The sequence below is a fragment of the Styela clava genome, chromosome 1 (genome assembly GCF_964204865.1).
Source record: "Styela clava chromosome 1, kaStyClav1.hap1.2, whole genome shotgun sequence".
Taxonomy (NCBI): Eukaryota; Metazoa; Chordata; class Ascidiacea; order Stolidobranchia; family Styelidae; genus Styela; species Styela clava.
The window spans coordinates 32,468,312-32,484,620 of NC_135250.1; the positions used below are offsets into that span (position 1 = coordinate 32,468,312).

A 16,309-nucleotide genomic window follows, 5' to 3' on the forward strand; every position below is an offset into this window, starting at 1 on the left:
AAATTAATTATATTCCGGAACTTTACCACACATTTTAAGTCCTAAGATCGCCGTTGTATGTTTGAGTAATAATACTTTTATTATTTTATAAATATGAAAATAGGAAGCAAAAACTATTTATAATCGGGTAGTTTGCCACACAATTTATGTACACAGATTGCCGTGATATTGTGCCGAATATAATTAGTTTTTGATTCTCATGTTCGTACTCGCGAAAAACTGTCACAAGTCGGAAAAAGAATTTATATTTCATCTCGCTCTTGAGAACTAATTTGGATAATGGTTGCCATTGGTTTGTATTTAAAAGGTATGCATTTTTTTACCAGGATGATTTTGTGCTGCGCAAAATATTCGAATCCATGACCGATACCACTATTTAAAATGCCTTACCGTGTTAATTTAATTTTATTATCATAACTCAAATGTTGGTAAATCGGGCAGTTTACCACACATTTCAAGGCCACAGATCGCCGTTGCATTTTAGAATTATAATAGTTTAATTATTTTGTAAATACGGATCCGAAATTATAATTGGGCAGTTTACCACGTATTTCATGTCCACAATTACCTGTGGTATTTGGTATTAATACTTTCATTATTTTATCAATATAAAAATAGGAATAAATATTTAATAAAATCGGTCAGTTTACCACACATTTTATGTCCACAGATTGTCGATACCAGTACCAGTCATGGATTGGATTATTTTGCGCAACAAAAAATCATCCTGGTAAAGGATCGATACTTTTAACTATCGTTATCAGAATTATTTGCCAGAAATTATTTTCTAATAAATCGACTTGTTTTTCCAACTTGTGACAATTTATTGGATATCGTAACAATGACTGCTATAAATACCGTATTTCCCGGCTAATAAGACTACATGGCAAATAGGACGATGTCTATTTTTAGCACTCCAAAAAGGGGTTGTTCCATAGGCCTCCAATAAGACGGGTAGAAAAAATTGTGTCTCTGTTGTTCAGTTATGCTGATATGCGCTAGTAATTTTAAATGTTTAGAACCAGATCATTTTAGTTTGGTAGAATCATACTCACAGAATTAACTATTTTTAACAATTGAGCGGTAAATTCAAGTTGTAAAGCGGCAATCATTTTGGACAACCTATTAACCAGAATGTTGAAATAATTTTGGAATGTGATAAGTAATACACTGTACGTCCACGGGTTATTTCACAGCTGTGTTTTCCTGTCGTGTTCTGCTGAATCGGCGAAACGAAAGGGTCACAAATCACTTTATCTCGGTGACCTAGAAAAGCGACTTATTAGCCGGGGGAAATACAGTAATTGTCAATTTTTCGACGTAATGGAAATGAATTTGTAAATTAGAAGCCTCGTAGACGAATGTCGGCAATGTCCACCCACGCAAACGTGCAAATGTGTCGCAACACTATGCGACGTACGGTCGCACAGAATATAAACAATCAAAGTGCCGATTCTATTTCATCGTCATTACAATACAAGAGACAGCGTAAAAATCCGTTTGAAGATTCCCGTAAAACGAAACACCACGTTTACGGCGAAAAGTGGCTGCTATTCGGAATTATTCGAAAATCAGCCGAAAATGTATTCGAATACTTTGATATTCGAATACATTCGAATATTCGATTCGTTTTGGACAACCCTGGGCCAAAAACCCTATAAAATTTGAAAGAATGTCAATATATCAGACAATATATGAAAAGTAAGCTCATCACTGCGGTTCCAAATATGGGGAAGAGCAGGGATCAGTGATATTTTTTATGATTATTCTCTGTACCAGGAAGTGTTCACTATTAGTGCATTTATTGGGAAGAGTTTATTTAGGGACTGCGAAATCGCACTTTTTTCAATTTTGAGGGGCAAAAATTCGAAGTTGACAAATATTTTCGTGCGAATATGAAGTTGACAAATAAGTTGGGTACTAGTACTTTTACCGACTTGACGATGTCCTCGGCAATTTTCCGATTGCAATATTATTGAATTTTCGGAATATGTGAAACATTCTCTATATTAAATTAAATGACTTTTTGCGGGCTTACAGTTCTCCCGGGAAATGATGTGTACCAGACGTTAGATAAGATATTATTAGCGATTAATACTTTTCCCGATGCCCCAAAGTTATATTGCAAAAGATGAATTTTGTGACATTCAAAATAAATAATTAATAATTAATTTATATCACATTTTAATTTTCACGACACCCTGTTTCGAAAATACAAAGTTATATCGCGAAAGATCGTTATGTTACATTTAAAATAAAACAATTTCGCGAATAAGCTTGATGTTAGCAACCAGATTTTGTTTATTACAGCGCTAGCCTATATTAAACAGCCTAAAACTTTTAAACATTTCCTCATGTCGTCGTTAAATTGCTACAATGCTTTGCAAACTTTTATAGAATAAATTCATTAAAATATTTGACATTTTATTATACTTTTGGGGACAAGAAAATGGGGGTGACCGCCCCTCCCCCTCCCAGACTTTCGATTTTGTTCCAAATTGTGCAACCATTGTGCAACTTGCTGCAATATATCTGCTCAAGAATAGGTCCACCGAAGGAAAAAAATTCGTTTAAAATGCGAATATTATACTTCCAAGTAGTCCTACATACTTCATAATTGGGCAGACTACACCTCGCATGGGTCAAATACGCGGTTATGATGCCATAAAAGCAAAAAATGTGCGTGCCTTAGGCACGCTCATCAACCCCCTGGCGGCCGTTTTGAATACAAATTAATGATATGTGGCCGCCAATAACAAAAAGGTTGTGCACCCCTGCCTTATACTAATTAATTCTTTTAAACATTCTGAATCAGAACAAAATGGAAGTATTAGCCCTCATTTCGCTGATACCGATAAAATGGCCGATATTGCAGATACTGATACATCTCTAGTAGGTACCAATACACAAACCTTCAAGTCGAGTCTTGAATGAAAGCAATTGGAATCAAATTTCAAATGTGTCAGGTCCACCAATTAAAGCATTGAAACCAAGTTCATTTGAGTCCACAGTAGGTCATGATTCAACCGATGGACTCGTTGATACTACAATTGCTGGATGTGACCCTTGTTCAATGACAATATTTGACAATATTTTCGTGCGAATATGAAACTGACAAATAAGTTGGGTGCTAATACTTTTTCCGACTTGGCTTAAAATAAAACAATTTCGCGATTAATTTAGATGAAAATTTACTTTTTACGAGAACCTGTTTCTGAAAATACAAAGTTATATCACAAAAAAAAATGCGTTTTATTACACTTATTTCGCAATTTGCACTCCCAATAAAATACTCATTTTCCAGAATTCAAGTCGCTGATGAATCCGTTCCTATCGTTCAAGCTTCACACACGTTCAGTCGAGTGTCTGGCAATATTTTGGTCGACGATGAATTGAAAAGTTGCCACACGTGGTTTGTATAACGATAATAACTGAAAATTAAGATTTTGCAGCAAAAATGAATTTGTCTGAAAGTGTTATTTTACGAATCTTGCCTGCAGAAAATAAACATGCTGAAATGCTTGATTATAATTGATGATTGTTAAATTTATTTTACACCAATAATTAACGCGCCCTACCAAGTGCGGCCACATAAATTGCAGTTGCCTCAGTATGGACTGTGTGTTTTTGGCGCTCTCACATTAATAATTTAATGTTTTTTATAGCTTTTTTTTGTATTTCACATCTTAGTATCAAAGGGTATAATGCGCTATTTATGCTCTTCTCGTTTGACGTTAATTTTAAGGATTTCAACGCTTCATGAGGTCGAATAAAAATTATTTATCAAATGGATCGATATTTCGCGACACATTCCAAATTATTTGGGAACCACTATCATATCATTATTTACTTTTTATATTCATGTTTTTCGATAATCATCCTCGTTGTGTTTGGTTTACATGTGTTCCTATTAGCGTAATAGTAATATATGGAAAAGGTCGCACTCGGCCATGAGATGCGAATATTTTATACTAGGTTTGCAGCATTAGAGAGAGTGCTATTTATAAATGCTGAAAGTACATGGTATTCATTACTAAACAATTTGTCACTACATCAGTGGTTCTCAACCGCCGGTCCACCGGTCCGCGGCAACTTTGCTGCCGGTCCGCCAAATATTTTTCCAATATTAATATATATATTATAAGCAAATTGCAAAATACGAAGCATTGACGGCATGTCCGTTAGTTTTATGATTTTTTTTAACTCTTATTGATTCGTAGTATCGGTATTCGTCTAACAACCGGACTTGGTGAGAAGTCCTCTACCCAGGGTTGTTCAAAACGAATCGAATATTCGAATTTATTCAAATAGCAAAGTATCCGAATACCTTTTCGGCTGATTTTCGAATAATTTCGAATAGGAGCCACTTTTTGCCGTAAACACGGTGTTTCGTTTTACCGTGTTTTTTCTGTATTTTCTATTGAAATACCCTTTGCATCCTCGTGAAACTACTCCAGAACGTTGCGTTCTGGCAGACGCATAAGTCGCCGAAATTATATTTTCAAAAATGTAAGTCAAAATTCTTGCTTTAACTTTCACTTCTATTGCGTACATATATTGCCAAGTTTGGATCGATACCAAAGCCATACGATTTTAACATGAATATATATCCGAAATACCAGAGAGATGTTTTGATCATGAAACTTATTCAATCAAGGGCAGCCTTCGGCATAACAAGGTGCGGTACGATAATGAAGAATATAGTTACATCGGCGGCAACCTGATTTAAACGATAAACAGGCTATGCTAATTGTAAGACCCCTCTGATGCAATGATGTCTAAACTAATCTGTTATCAACCCGTAATAGGGATTTGAGTTTCTGTATTGACATTTTTCTCATAAAATAAAGGCATTATTACGGTAAAACTATTCGGTTAATTTTTAATGTATACTTAGCATACTTTGTTCTTAATGTTAAAGTGATGGAGTTTTTCAAAGTTATACAAACTCATTTATTCGGTCGTATTTCAATTTTCGCAGTGTGGTTCTTGTCGTAGAGTCGTTCACGTAATGGCTTATCGGTTGCATCTTCCTGCGCCAACCACTTTTGCGGACGCATTGAACTAAAGCTTGAGAAGGCGTGTATGGGCCTTCATCGATATTTGTGGCGTTTCGAAGGATTTATTGCAAATAAGAAGCGTTTGGCATGTTTTTGCATCCATTTTTCTTTAACCTATTTAAATAATTATTACAAAAAATATCGGAACTTCCGAAGTATGAGAAACAAGATGGCGCCCACCAGAACGTGGTATGTCCACCAGGTTAGGGTTAGGCTATAATTTCAGGTACAAATACTACCGGAGTCACTTCGCTAGTTCCCAAACTCCTAATAGAACAAAAATAGGGGAAATTGGAATAAAATTACGGCCTAACCCTAACCTGATACACATACTACGTCCGGTGCCCACCATCTTGGTTCACATACTACTTTTAAAACAATTCTTTTTGAACGAATCCCTGCACACAGTACGGTACCTAATTGAGAACCTCGCAGTTTGCACGTTCCGTAATTTACAGTAATAATTACCTATAATTCAGAGAGGTTTGATAGTAAAATGGAGACAAAAAATCAACAAAGTGTTATCCCGTTCTTTCAAAAGAAACCCAGCGGTGAAAATCAAGTTAGTGGTGTTGACAGGGCAGATGAAGAGACTGCTACTTCAATTCCCAGCAGCGAAAAAGTACCTCTTCCCATGTGCCAAGTCTGCGTTAAAATTCTTTCAAACGACGCTATGAAACCCGCAAAGCCAACGAAAAAAACAATATCAAAAAGACAGCAGCAAATTTCTCATTAAATTGAATTTTTTTGCACCGCCTGCTTTTGCGGTAATTGCATTCTTTTGATTATGTTTTGTGTTCATGACATTTTTGGTTAATTTTGAAGGTCCGCCGGTCCGCGAAATTTGTTTTGTAATTTTACCGGTCCGCGAACTGAAAAAGGTTGAGAACCACTGCACTATATGATATTTTCTAACCGATTTGAACTAAGGCAAGCCCACATTTAAAAATGACATGTCTTTGCATAAGCTCTGAGATATTTGAATATAAATGAGAAAATAGGTGAAGCTAGCTCATGAAACAGGGGAGGATTTTCAAAGGAATTTTGCATAATATTTTGGAGGCCATGTAAGTCAACATATCTCTTAGAACAGTGTTTTTAACCGGTGTGTCGTAAACTATCGTCAAGGGTGTCGTGGGAAATTTTCCAATTTGTATGTTCATGCGGTGTAGCGCCCGGCAGAGTAATCATGTAGTACTGTTCTATACCAGAAGGTGACAGCAGCAGATGGCGATTTGTCGCTATGTTTGCTTTTATTTGATTACTATTCAAGATGTCCAAATCAACATCTTTCCTCAATGTTTCTTCAAGAAAGCTCATATTAACAATTTAACACTTATATTGTGAACATTAGGTCTTTTCCCCACATTTTCAGCTGGTGGTGTGCCGCAGTATTTTCTCAATGAAAAAAGTGTGCCTTGGCTTAAAAAAAGTTGAAAAACACTGTCTTAGAACAGCGGGTGGCGACTTTCAAAGTGATTTAAGGTGACAAATTAATAATTATTCGATTAGGGTCAGGGATAAATCAAAAAGTTGAATTTTCAGCGCAATCTGCATTCCTAACCCTAATTGGATAATTACTATTTTTAATTGGGTGTTGGTGGGGGATGTTATTTTGCACTGGCTTTGTACAAATGATCTACTCCCTAACTCAGGGTTCTTCAACACGCGGACCGCATGCGGCCCGCCAGCCAATTTTCTGCGGCCTGCGTCATGGTTGGGATTTTTTTATAAAAAACTGAATTAGTACGATGTCAACTTTTATTAGGTTTTATCGTGTCATTTATCATCAAGAGTCCGGTCCGACAAACTGTAAAAAGTGAAGCAAAATTCCCCCGTTGTCCACGTTCATGTTTCATTATATTGCAATTATAAATGCGATAATTTCATTTCGCATGTTCATTGTGAGGGAATAAAAGAGTTTCGGTCAGTCCATTGTGCCCGAAGAAAGGTTTGTAAAGTTAATTGCACATTCACTTTGCATACCTGCGATTTTTGGCAGTTCTTATATTTGCGAGCAGTTTTTTTAGACTATGAAAGTTAGCCAGTCAGCCCTCCGCACATGACTAATGGAAGAGCATTTGCATGTTTTCTTGAGACTAGCAAACCAACGCAAAAAAAGGCCAAACATCGAGACCAAATAACCTGCGCAAGTGAATGAATATATATATATAAGATCCAAGTGTAATTTCAACACAATACATTCAGATACCCATTTCTGTACCTAATTTCTTGGTTTGCGACCGGCGTGGTCAATAATTTTCAAAAAGTGGCCCGAGACATGTTTTGAGTTGGAGACCCCTGCCCTAACTAATATGGATTCCAGCTTGCCTGTTTCAATTGTTGTCTATTAGATGGAAGGAGTAACACAAATGTGAAGATAGCCTTTGCTGTTCACGCGAATTAGCACCCATTGATTGCACGAAAGTTTAGTTCGCGACAGGCCACAAACTGAAAGTTAATGGGCCACAAACTGAAAGTTAATGGGCAAAAAAACGAAAAGTTAATGGGCCACAAAACTGAAAGTTAATGGGCCACAAAACGGAAAGTTAATGGGCAACAAAACGGAGAGTTAATGGGCCACAAAATTGGAAGTTAATGGGCCACAAAACTGAAAGTTAATGGGCCACAAACTGAAAGTTAATGGGCCACAAACTGAAAGTTAATGGGCAAAAAAACGAAAAGTTAATGGGCCACAAAACTGAAAGTTAATGGGCCACAAAACTGAAAGTTAATGGACCACAAAACTGAAAGTTAATGGGCCACAAAATTGAAAGTTAATGGGCCACAAAACGAAAAGTTTATGTTAATTTTCAAAAAGTGGCCCGAGACATGTTTTGAGTTGGAGACCCCTGCCCTAACTAATATGGATTCCAGCTTGCCTGTTTCAATTGTTGTCTATTAGATGGAAGGAGTAACACAAATGTGAAGATAGCCTTTGCTGTTCACGCGAATTAGCACCCATTGATTGCACGAAAGTTTAGTTCGCGACAGGCCACAAACTGAAAGTTAATGGGCCACAAACTGAAAGTTAATGGGCAAAAAAACGAAAAGTTAATGGGCCACAAAATTGAAAGTTAATGGGCCACAAAATGGAAAATTAATGGGCCACAAAACGGAAAGTTAATGGGCCACAAAACTGAAAGTTAATGGGCCACAAAACTGAAAGTTAATTGGCCACAAAACGGAAAGTTAATGGGACACAAAACGGAAAGTTAATGGGCCACAAAACTGAAAGTTAATGGGCCACAAAACTGAAAGTTAATGGGCCACAAAACGGAAAGTTAATGGGCCACAAAACTGAAAGTTAATGGGCCACAAAACTGAAAGTTAATGGGCCACAAAACTGAAAGTTAATGGGCCACAAAACGGAAAGTTAATGAGCAACAAAACGGAAAGTTAATGGGCCACAAAACTTGAAGTTAATGGGCCACAAAATTGAAAGTTAATGAGCCACAAAATTGAAAGTTAATGGGCCACAAAACGGAAAGTTAATGGGCCACAAAACTTGAAGTTAATGGGCCACAAAACTGAAAGTTAATGGGCCACAAAATTGAAAGTTAATGGGCCACAAAACTTGAAGTTAATGGGCCATAAAACTGAAAGTTAATGGGCCACAAAACTTGAAGTTAATGGGCCACAAAACTGAAAGTTAATGGGCCACAAAATTGAAAGTTAATGGGCCACAAAACGGAAAGTTAATGGGCCACAAAACTGAAAGTTAATGGACCACAAAACTGAAAGTTAATGGGCCACAAAATTGAAAGTTAATGGGCCACAAAACGAAAAGTTTATGTTAATTTTCAAAAAGTGGCCCGAGACATGTTTTGAGTTGGAGACCCCTGCCCTAACTAATATGGATTCCAGCTTGCCTGTTTCAATCGTTGTCTATTAGATGGAAGGAGTAACACAAATGTGAAGATAGCCTTTGCTGTTCACGCGAATTAGCACCCATTGATTGCACGAAAGTTTAGTTCGCGACAGGCCACAAACTGAAAGTTCATGGGCCACAAACTGAAAGTTAATGGGCAAAAAACGAAAAGTTAATGGGCCACAAAACTGAAAGTTAATGGGCCACAAAACTGAAAGTTAATGGGCCACAAAACGGAAAGTTAATGGGACACAAAACAGAAAGTTAATGGGCCACAAAACTGAAAGTTAATGGGCCACAAAACTGAAAGTTAATGGGCCACAAAACGGAAAGTTAATGGGCCACAAAACGGAAAGTTAATGGGCCACAAAACGGAAAGTTAATGGGCAACAAAACGGAAAGTTAATGGGCAACAAAACGGAAAGTTAATGGGCCACAAAACGGAAAGTTAATGGGCCACAAAACTGAAAGTTAATGGGCCACAAAACTGAAAGTTAATGGGCCACAAAACGGAAAGTTAATGGGAAGTTAATGGGCCACAAAATTGGAAGTTAATAGGCCACAAAACGGAAAGTTAATGGGCCACAAAACTTGAAGTTAATGGGCCACAAAATTGAAAGTTAATGGGCCACAAAACGGAAAGGTAATGGGCCACAAAATTGAAAGTTAATGGGCCACAAAACGGAAAGTTAATGGGCCACAAAACTTGAAGTTAATGGGCCATAAAACTGAAAGTTAATGGGCCACAAAACTGAAAGTTAATGGGCCACAAAATTGAAAGTTAATGGGCCACAAAACGGAAAGTTAATGGGCCACAAAACTGAAAGTTAATGGACCACAAAAATTAAAGTTAATGGGCCACAAAATTGAAAGTTAATGGGCCACAAAACGGAAAGTTAATGGGCCACAAAATTGAAAGTTAATGGGCCACAAAACGGAAAGTTAATGGGCCACAAAACTTGAAGTTAATGGGCCATAAAACTGAAAGTTAACGGGCCACAAAACTGAAAGTTAATGGGCCACAAAATTGAAAGTTAATGGGCCACAAAACGGAAAGTTAATGGGCCACAAAACTGAAAGTTAATGGGCCACAAAACTTGAAGTTAATGGGCCACAAAACTTGAAGTTGATGGGCCACAAAACTGAAAGTTAATGGGCCACAAAATTGAAAGTTAATGGGCCACAAAACGGAAAGTTAATGGGCCACAAAACTTGAAGTTAATGGGCCATAAAACTGAAAGTTAATGGGCCACAAAACTGAAAGTTATTGGACCACAAAACTGAAAGTTAATGGGCCACAAAACAGACAAACGCTATAGGACATGACACTATAGGAGGATCCATTGAAGATTGAATAAATAAAGTAGTTTTTATACAAGGGCAGGGAGGAATTATGAGTTCCAAAATGGACGAAGGGAGGAATTCAAGAAAAGGTTGGCAACCACTGAGGCAGAACATAGAACCACCTGAGCTAGACTAATTTCTATGATACGAGTTGGAACAATTAGTTATCTTGAATAGAAATACTTTTATCAACTTCCAATATTAAGTTTACCTTCAAACAGGAACCTTCTAAATTTGACTTCAGGATGTGAACCAGTTCAGCATTGAGATTGCAGTCATATAGACGAACCCGAGTTAGGTGGTTGCAGCGTCGTATATCTGATGACATTACATGCATTCCTGCTGTAGTGAAGGATTCGCCACGGAAATCAATCTCCCTGATGCAGGATTGAATAAGATCGGTGTCGTTAGCTTCATATAATGTTCCATACAGCTCCAACTTCTGATATGATTCCATTTCTTCATGTGACTGAGATGATAGAAATTCTCTCAGAATTTTTTTCTTTTCATCTTGTCTGGCATCTGTTGAGTAAAAATATTTTTAGTTTGAGAAAGGCTAACATGATCTTTAAGCTGATGTAAAAGATGGGAGTTTCAATACTGTGGGACTTATTTGGGGCAAACGGAATACTAAGTTGGCCATAGTCGTAGAGCAGTACAAATGGCATAACTACAGGTCTGATTCTCCGCCAGTTCAATACACAATAATTGGTATCCCTAAAGTATGTGAACCAAGATGGCAGACACTGGAACGTAGTATGTGTACCAGGTTAGAGTTAGGCCATGATTTCAGGTACAAATACTAGTGAAGTCACTTGGCTAGTCCCCGAACTCGTAATAGAACTAAAATAAGTAAAATTGAAATTTAATTATGGCCTAGCCCTAACTTGGTACACATACTACGTTCCGGTGTCCGCCATCTTGATTCATATGCTTTGGGATTATCCAATAAATCAGTCTTGTCTACTTTTTTCAAAGCCATGAAAGTCTAGATGTCGAACAAATTTAAATATGGTATAAAAGACATAACAATACATTTAACGTACCAGGAGAAAAGTTTGTTACGAGATTGCTTTCAATATCAGGATTCAGAATAATTCCACCCAATAGATGGCGAACAACTGCCCAATGATCATCTCGGAACTCAGTTTCGATAAATGTGCGAAACGTAGTAGAATCCATGTTTGAAATATATAGAGCGGATAAAACTTCTTGAAGGACTTGATGGCTGAAGAACATCAGATGGTCTCCCTCCATGAGATGTTGGTTGAACATGTTTTTCCCAGGTACCTTGATGATAATGTCACGAACTTCATCGGATTGAAGTTGAAATTTTGTGAGATCATTAGTCGTGAAAATGACTCGTTTCTTTTTTGTGCCTTCGAAGGACATTTCCATCAAGTTTGGAAGTATTTCTTCAATCCGTTTCCTTTCATGTGTGTGATCGGATCGCATGAAGATGTGAAGGATTCGTAGCATTACCTCTGTCATAGTACCTGGTAGTTTCTCTGGGTTGAACTTACAAACGATTGCATTGAATATTAGAAAAAGTGGAACAGATGATAATGGAATGAGTGCGGGTGACTGCCTTGTTAATTTTTCCCAAGCTTTTTCACCGTCGTCCCCGACAACTGCAATGAACAACCTCTCGATTTCGTCTCGAGTGAAACCAGCAAGGGCAGTTATGAATTGAGGCCTCAATTCTAAAGGAAGGGGTGCTATTCTGTGCTCACGGGAAGAAATCACGATCGTCATTCTGGGAAAGAGATTGCCTGTTATGAGATTCCACATGATTGTTGCTGTGCTCGATTTATCGGTATACTTCATCTTATTGTACTTTCCAAGGAGATTCCAAGTTGCCTGATCCAGGCCGTCAAGGAAAAGAATACACATTGATTGATTTTCTTGCAGCCATTCGTAACCTTCTCCCACATCTTGTGTTGCGAGTCCAAAAGCTAATTTTCCAAAAAGTAATTCACATGGACTTATGGCTTCTTCTGCTTTGTTTCCTTGTAAAAACGGGATATCTTTGATATTCAAGTGATGAATAAACTTGAAGCGACGTCCTGTACTACCGAATAGCCGAATTCTTAATCCTTCACTTATTTGAGCTTGTTCGACTAATTTGTTGGCAACTAGAAGACTTCGAGCAAGACGTTTCATGATTGTCGACTTCCCACTGCCCGCCTGACCCAGTATGGCGATGTATCTGTATTCTTTGTTGCTCAAATGTCCCACAAGCACATCCAGAGAAATAGGTTCACCAATGTTACTTTTTTTAACGGTAAATTCCATCTCAACTTTAAATTCCGTAACTTTGGGGGCCATTTCTCCACGGTAGAAGCCTGGTACTTTTCTTATTTGAGGATTCACCTCAAAGTCTGGTTCATTCAGTTTTGCTTCTTTGTAATTTTCTGTGATGTTAACTTTGGTTTGCTCCCAGGTCCTGTTGTTGAAGTAATTGATGAATTTTCTTGCATGGTTCCCTGAAAAAGGTTTGAATTCAATAAATTACAAGTTAGATAATGCTGTCGAAAATAAATTATCATAAAATACAGAGATATATAGTATATAGTCAATAGTCATAGGATTGCACATGTTTGAATTCTGTGAACCTGTGTTTTATGAAATAGGATTGTTCACTACAACAAAACCTGAATTATTTTCGGTTTTTATTTCTAGTATTGTATTCTGCCACTTTTCAATTAAAAAATTTGCGTCACGGATTCACTCTTTATTTGTATTTAGCATTTCGCCGCCCTGTGGTGCAGCCATGGGGGGGTCAGGGTGGGGACTTCCCCTTTTGAAATTTTAGGAAAACTTGCATTTTGCTAACCACTTATTTATTTTATTTTGTCGACGTAACTGCAGGTTAAATTGAAGACTAGGGCCTGAACGATATATCGGCCGTCCAATATATCGGCCTTGTTTTTCACAAATTTTGCCGTTGCGATTGCCGTCTAATTATCCATTTCATGTATGGCCATAACTGGAAGGTAATTACTGATAATGACGTTTTTGAAAGAGTACACAATGGAAAAAAGGCAATTTAGTTTCGGCTGAAAATGCTAGTTCTATAAATAGAATATATTTGAAGCTGTTGAGCTGTGGGGGAATCCTCATGATGGCAGTATATGCTTTCAATGGAATTTGTATTTTCCTATGATGGCAATACTTCGTATTATACGTCTATTACAGTGCTCTTCAACAGGGGTTCCGCGGAACCCTAGGGTTCCGCAATACATGCAGTGGGGTTCCGTTAGTTTATAGGGTTCTTTCGAGGTTCTGCGTTTTTTACCCAGGAGAAATTTCCAGGAGAAATTATTTCTTTCTTCAGCATGTTAATGTGTCTTTTTAAATATTCTTAGACCACCGTGTTTTATTCACACTCCAAGTAGGCTAGTTCGTTAAACAGGAGGTTTAGTCACAGTGCAGTTAATAGACAAAACAGAAATATTTTCGGTTGTTCCGTCACTTTAGTCATTGTTATGCAACTAACAAGAACGCTATTGTTGCACCATAGTTACATGATGTTCAAAGTATGTAGATATTGCTCGAGGCTAGAGAGAGTATATATATACTACAAAACAAAGTTGTTGTTCAGCTTTTTGTGTTACGAGTATTTCGTGTTTTCTTTTAATTCTGTTAATTGGGGTTCCAAAAAAAACGAAAAATTATATTAGGGGTTTCACAATAACAAAAAGGTTGAAGAGCACTGGTCTATTGCTATGACAAATAATTGTACTCTTGCATTTTGATGGCAACAGTAACAATACGATCATCAAATAATAATGTCATCCCTAGCTCCGAATTCGAAACCTTCTTAAATGCAATATAAAAGTTCTTGGGCAACAATTCAATCTTATTAATGGTTGTTAATCATTTTTCTGAAAATTACACAAAAAACCTCCAGAGTTAAGACTAATGATAATGGGATTAATTAGCACCTACAGGCTTTGCATGCCTTATTAAAACTGAATTCATAGGAATTGAGTAAATGAAGTATTGAGAGTATGTGCAATTTTCAACTGTCAACACTAACAGTTTTCGAAACCCAATTTTAAAAACCTCTAAATTTTTTTATGTAATTTTTTCTCATCAATGCACGAGTTGAACATTCTGGTATAGATTTCATTTCTTTTGCAAAGAAAATTATCAGAGTGTTGCTTGTTACTTGTAGCCATCTTTTTATGTGAGAAAACATCGGTATCAGCTCTTCGGCCTAGTTTTAGTAAACTATCGGTATCGGTTTAAAAAGGCAGAATCGGTCGGGCCCTATTGAAGATCATTAAATTATTATAGCGAGACATTTCAAACATGCTCGTATCGGTCATGGATTACGGTACTTACAGGATTACAGAGAATTAATTATTCATTTAAAATGTCATTATTTTTAACAAGTAAAAATAAAATTTTAGGCTACTCCACAAGATTTTTCATCTAATCTTAAGATTTTTCTAACAGCAATAATGAGTTGGCAGGATTGCAAAAATTTGTATGAAAACTGAATACATTAGGCAGTTTATATCTTATTTTTATGTCCACATATCGCCTACCGTAGTAAAATTTTTATTTTGGCACAAGAAGACGCAACCATGAGTTACGTTAGACACAATTAAATTGGTACTTCAGAAGTATGTGCACCAATGTGGCGGATACCGGAACGTAGTAAATGTAGCAGTTTGGGGTTGGGCCATAATTTCAGGTACAAATACTGTAGGAGTCATTGGAATAAAATTATGGCGTAACTCTAACCCGATACACATACTACGTCACGGTGTCCGCCATATTGGTGTACATACTTCTGGGAGCACCATTAAATTTATATAGAAGGACATTTTAGAATCTCGTAGTTGTCATTGATTGAATATTTTACGCACCAGAAAAGCCATTATACGCAGAAAGATTTTCAATGAGATAGTAATAGCGCTGACTGCTTCAAAGTTGGAATTTCCGATTTTGCGAGTGAAAAAAATAATTGTCGTGGCACAAGAGTACTACGTTGAAGGAAATTTGTGATTTAGGGAGAGCTAAAACCGGCATGAAGGTATTTACGGGCTAAATGACATGTGATGCTGGCAAAAACAAAAGGTGATTACAGCAAAATGCAAAATTTTGTCGTATAAAAAAATTCGACACTTCAAATAAATGGGAATCAATGATTATATCAGGACAGATTATAAATACACTCACCTGCCACAAGTAAATCTTGATTGCTGTATCCTAAGTCAACGTTGCGTCGTTCTCTGCTTTGTAAACGAGATGCGGAACCTGAATTGAAATGAAAATACTTTGAAGCACAACACATGAATCTGAAAGTTTTCATTAGGTTTACGAATGGTCACATTCAGATTACAAGTAAAATATGAAGTTTCCAGAAGGATATGTTGGATTGGTATTTTAGGAACTAATAATTATTACATGAGAGTTACAAACAACCCAGTATCAAACTCATCAAAAATGCTTTACCTCTGTGAGTGGATCTCTGTGCAGGTTGTAGGACACCTAGAAAGAATAAAGCAAATATTTTTAATGAAATGAAAGTTTGTATTCACCAGTATGAAGGGTACCGCAAGTATCGTATTGGGAGACGTCTTTTCGTGCTATAGATCGCCGCTTAAAATTAACAGGTATACTATTTACCACGTATGGTTTTTAACAGTAATATTTTTTTTGAGCTCATATGACTTTTTTTTCAAAATATAAATACCAATTTTGATAATTATGACATCAACAACATTTCAATCAAATTTTGTATGGGAGGTGACTCTAGTAATCAGAAAAATAAACGGGAGAACGTTGGTGACTCGTAATCGTTTACTAATATCAGTTTTGTGCATTTTATATTAAACCATTATGAGTGAGGTGTAAAGGTGGGATTCAATTCAAAGTCAATCAAGTACAAATAACAATTTATAATTCCAGATTTTGCTCATTTCGACTTACTGCTCTATTAATTTTCTCTTCGAAAAAATAGCATTGCTCGAATATAAGAAACACAAAAGTGTAATATCATATTCCAGAATTCCCATTA

The 16,309-nt window shown here is 36.8% G+C and overlaps 1 protein-coding gene across 1 annotated transcript in view; it reads right to left on the reverse strand.

Moving 5' to 3' along the window:
• The window catches only part of LOC120333023 (uncharacterized), a 163,780-nt gene that overhangs the window by 137,995 nt on the left and 9,476 nt on the right, over positions 1-16,309 (reverse strand). Inside the window, exons 10-13 of the mRNA XM_078113619.1 lie at positions 15,745-15,780; positions 15,469-15,546; positions 11,322-12,761; positions 10,487-10,797 (exon numbers count right to left, since the gene is read on the reverse strand). Of these exons, the coding sequence (XP_077969745.1) occupies positions 10,487-10,797; positions 11,322-12,761; positions 15,469-15,546; positions 15,745-15,780 (1,865 nt within the window). The remainder of the gene's footprint in view (positions 1-10,486; positions 10,798-11,321; positions 12,762-15,468; positions 15,547-15,744; positions 15,781-16,309) is intronic.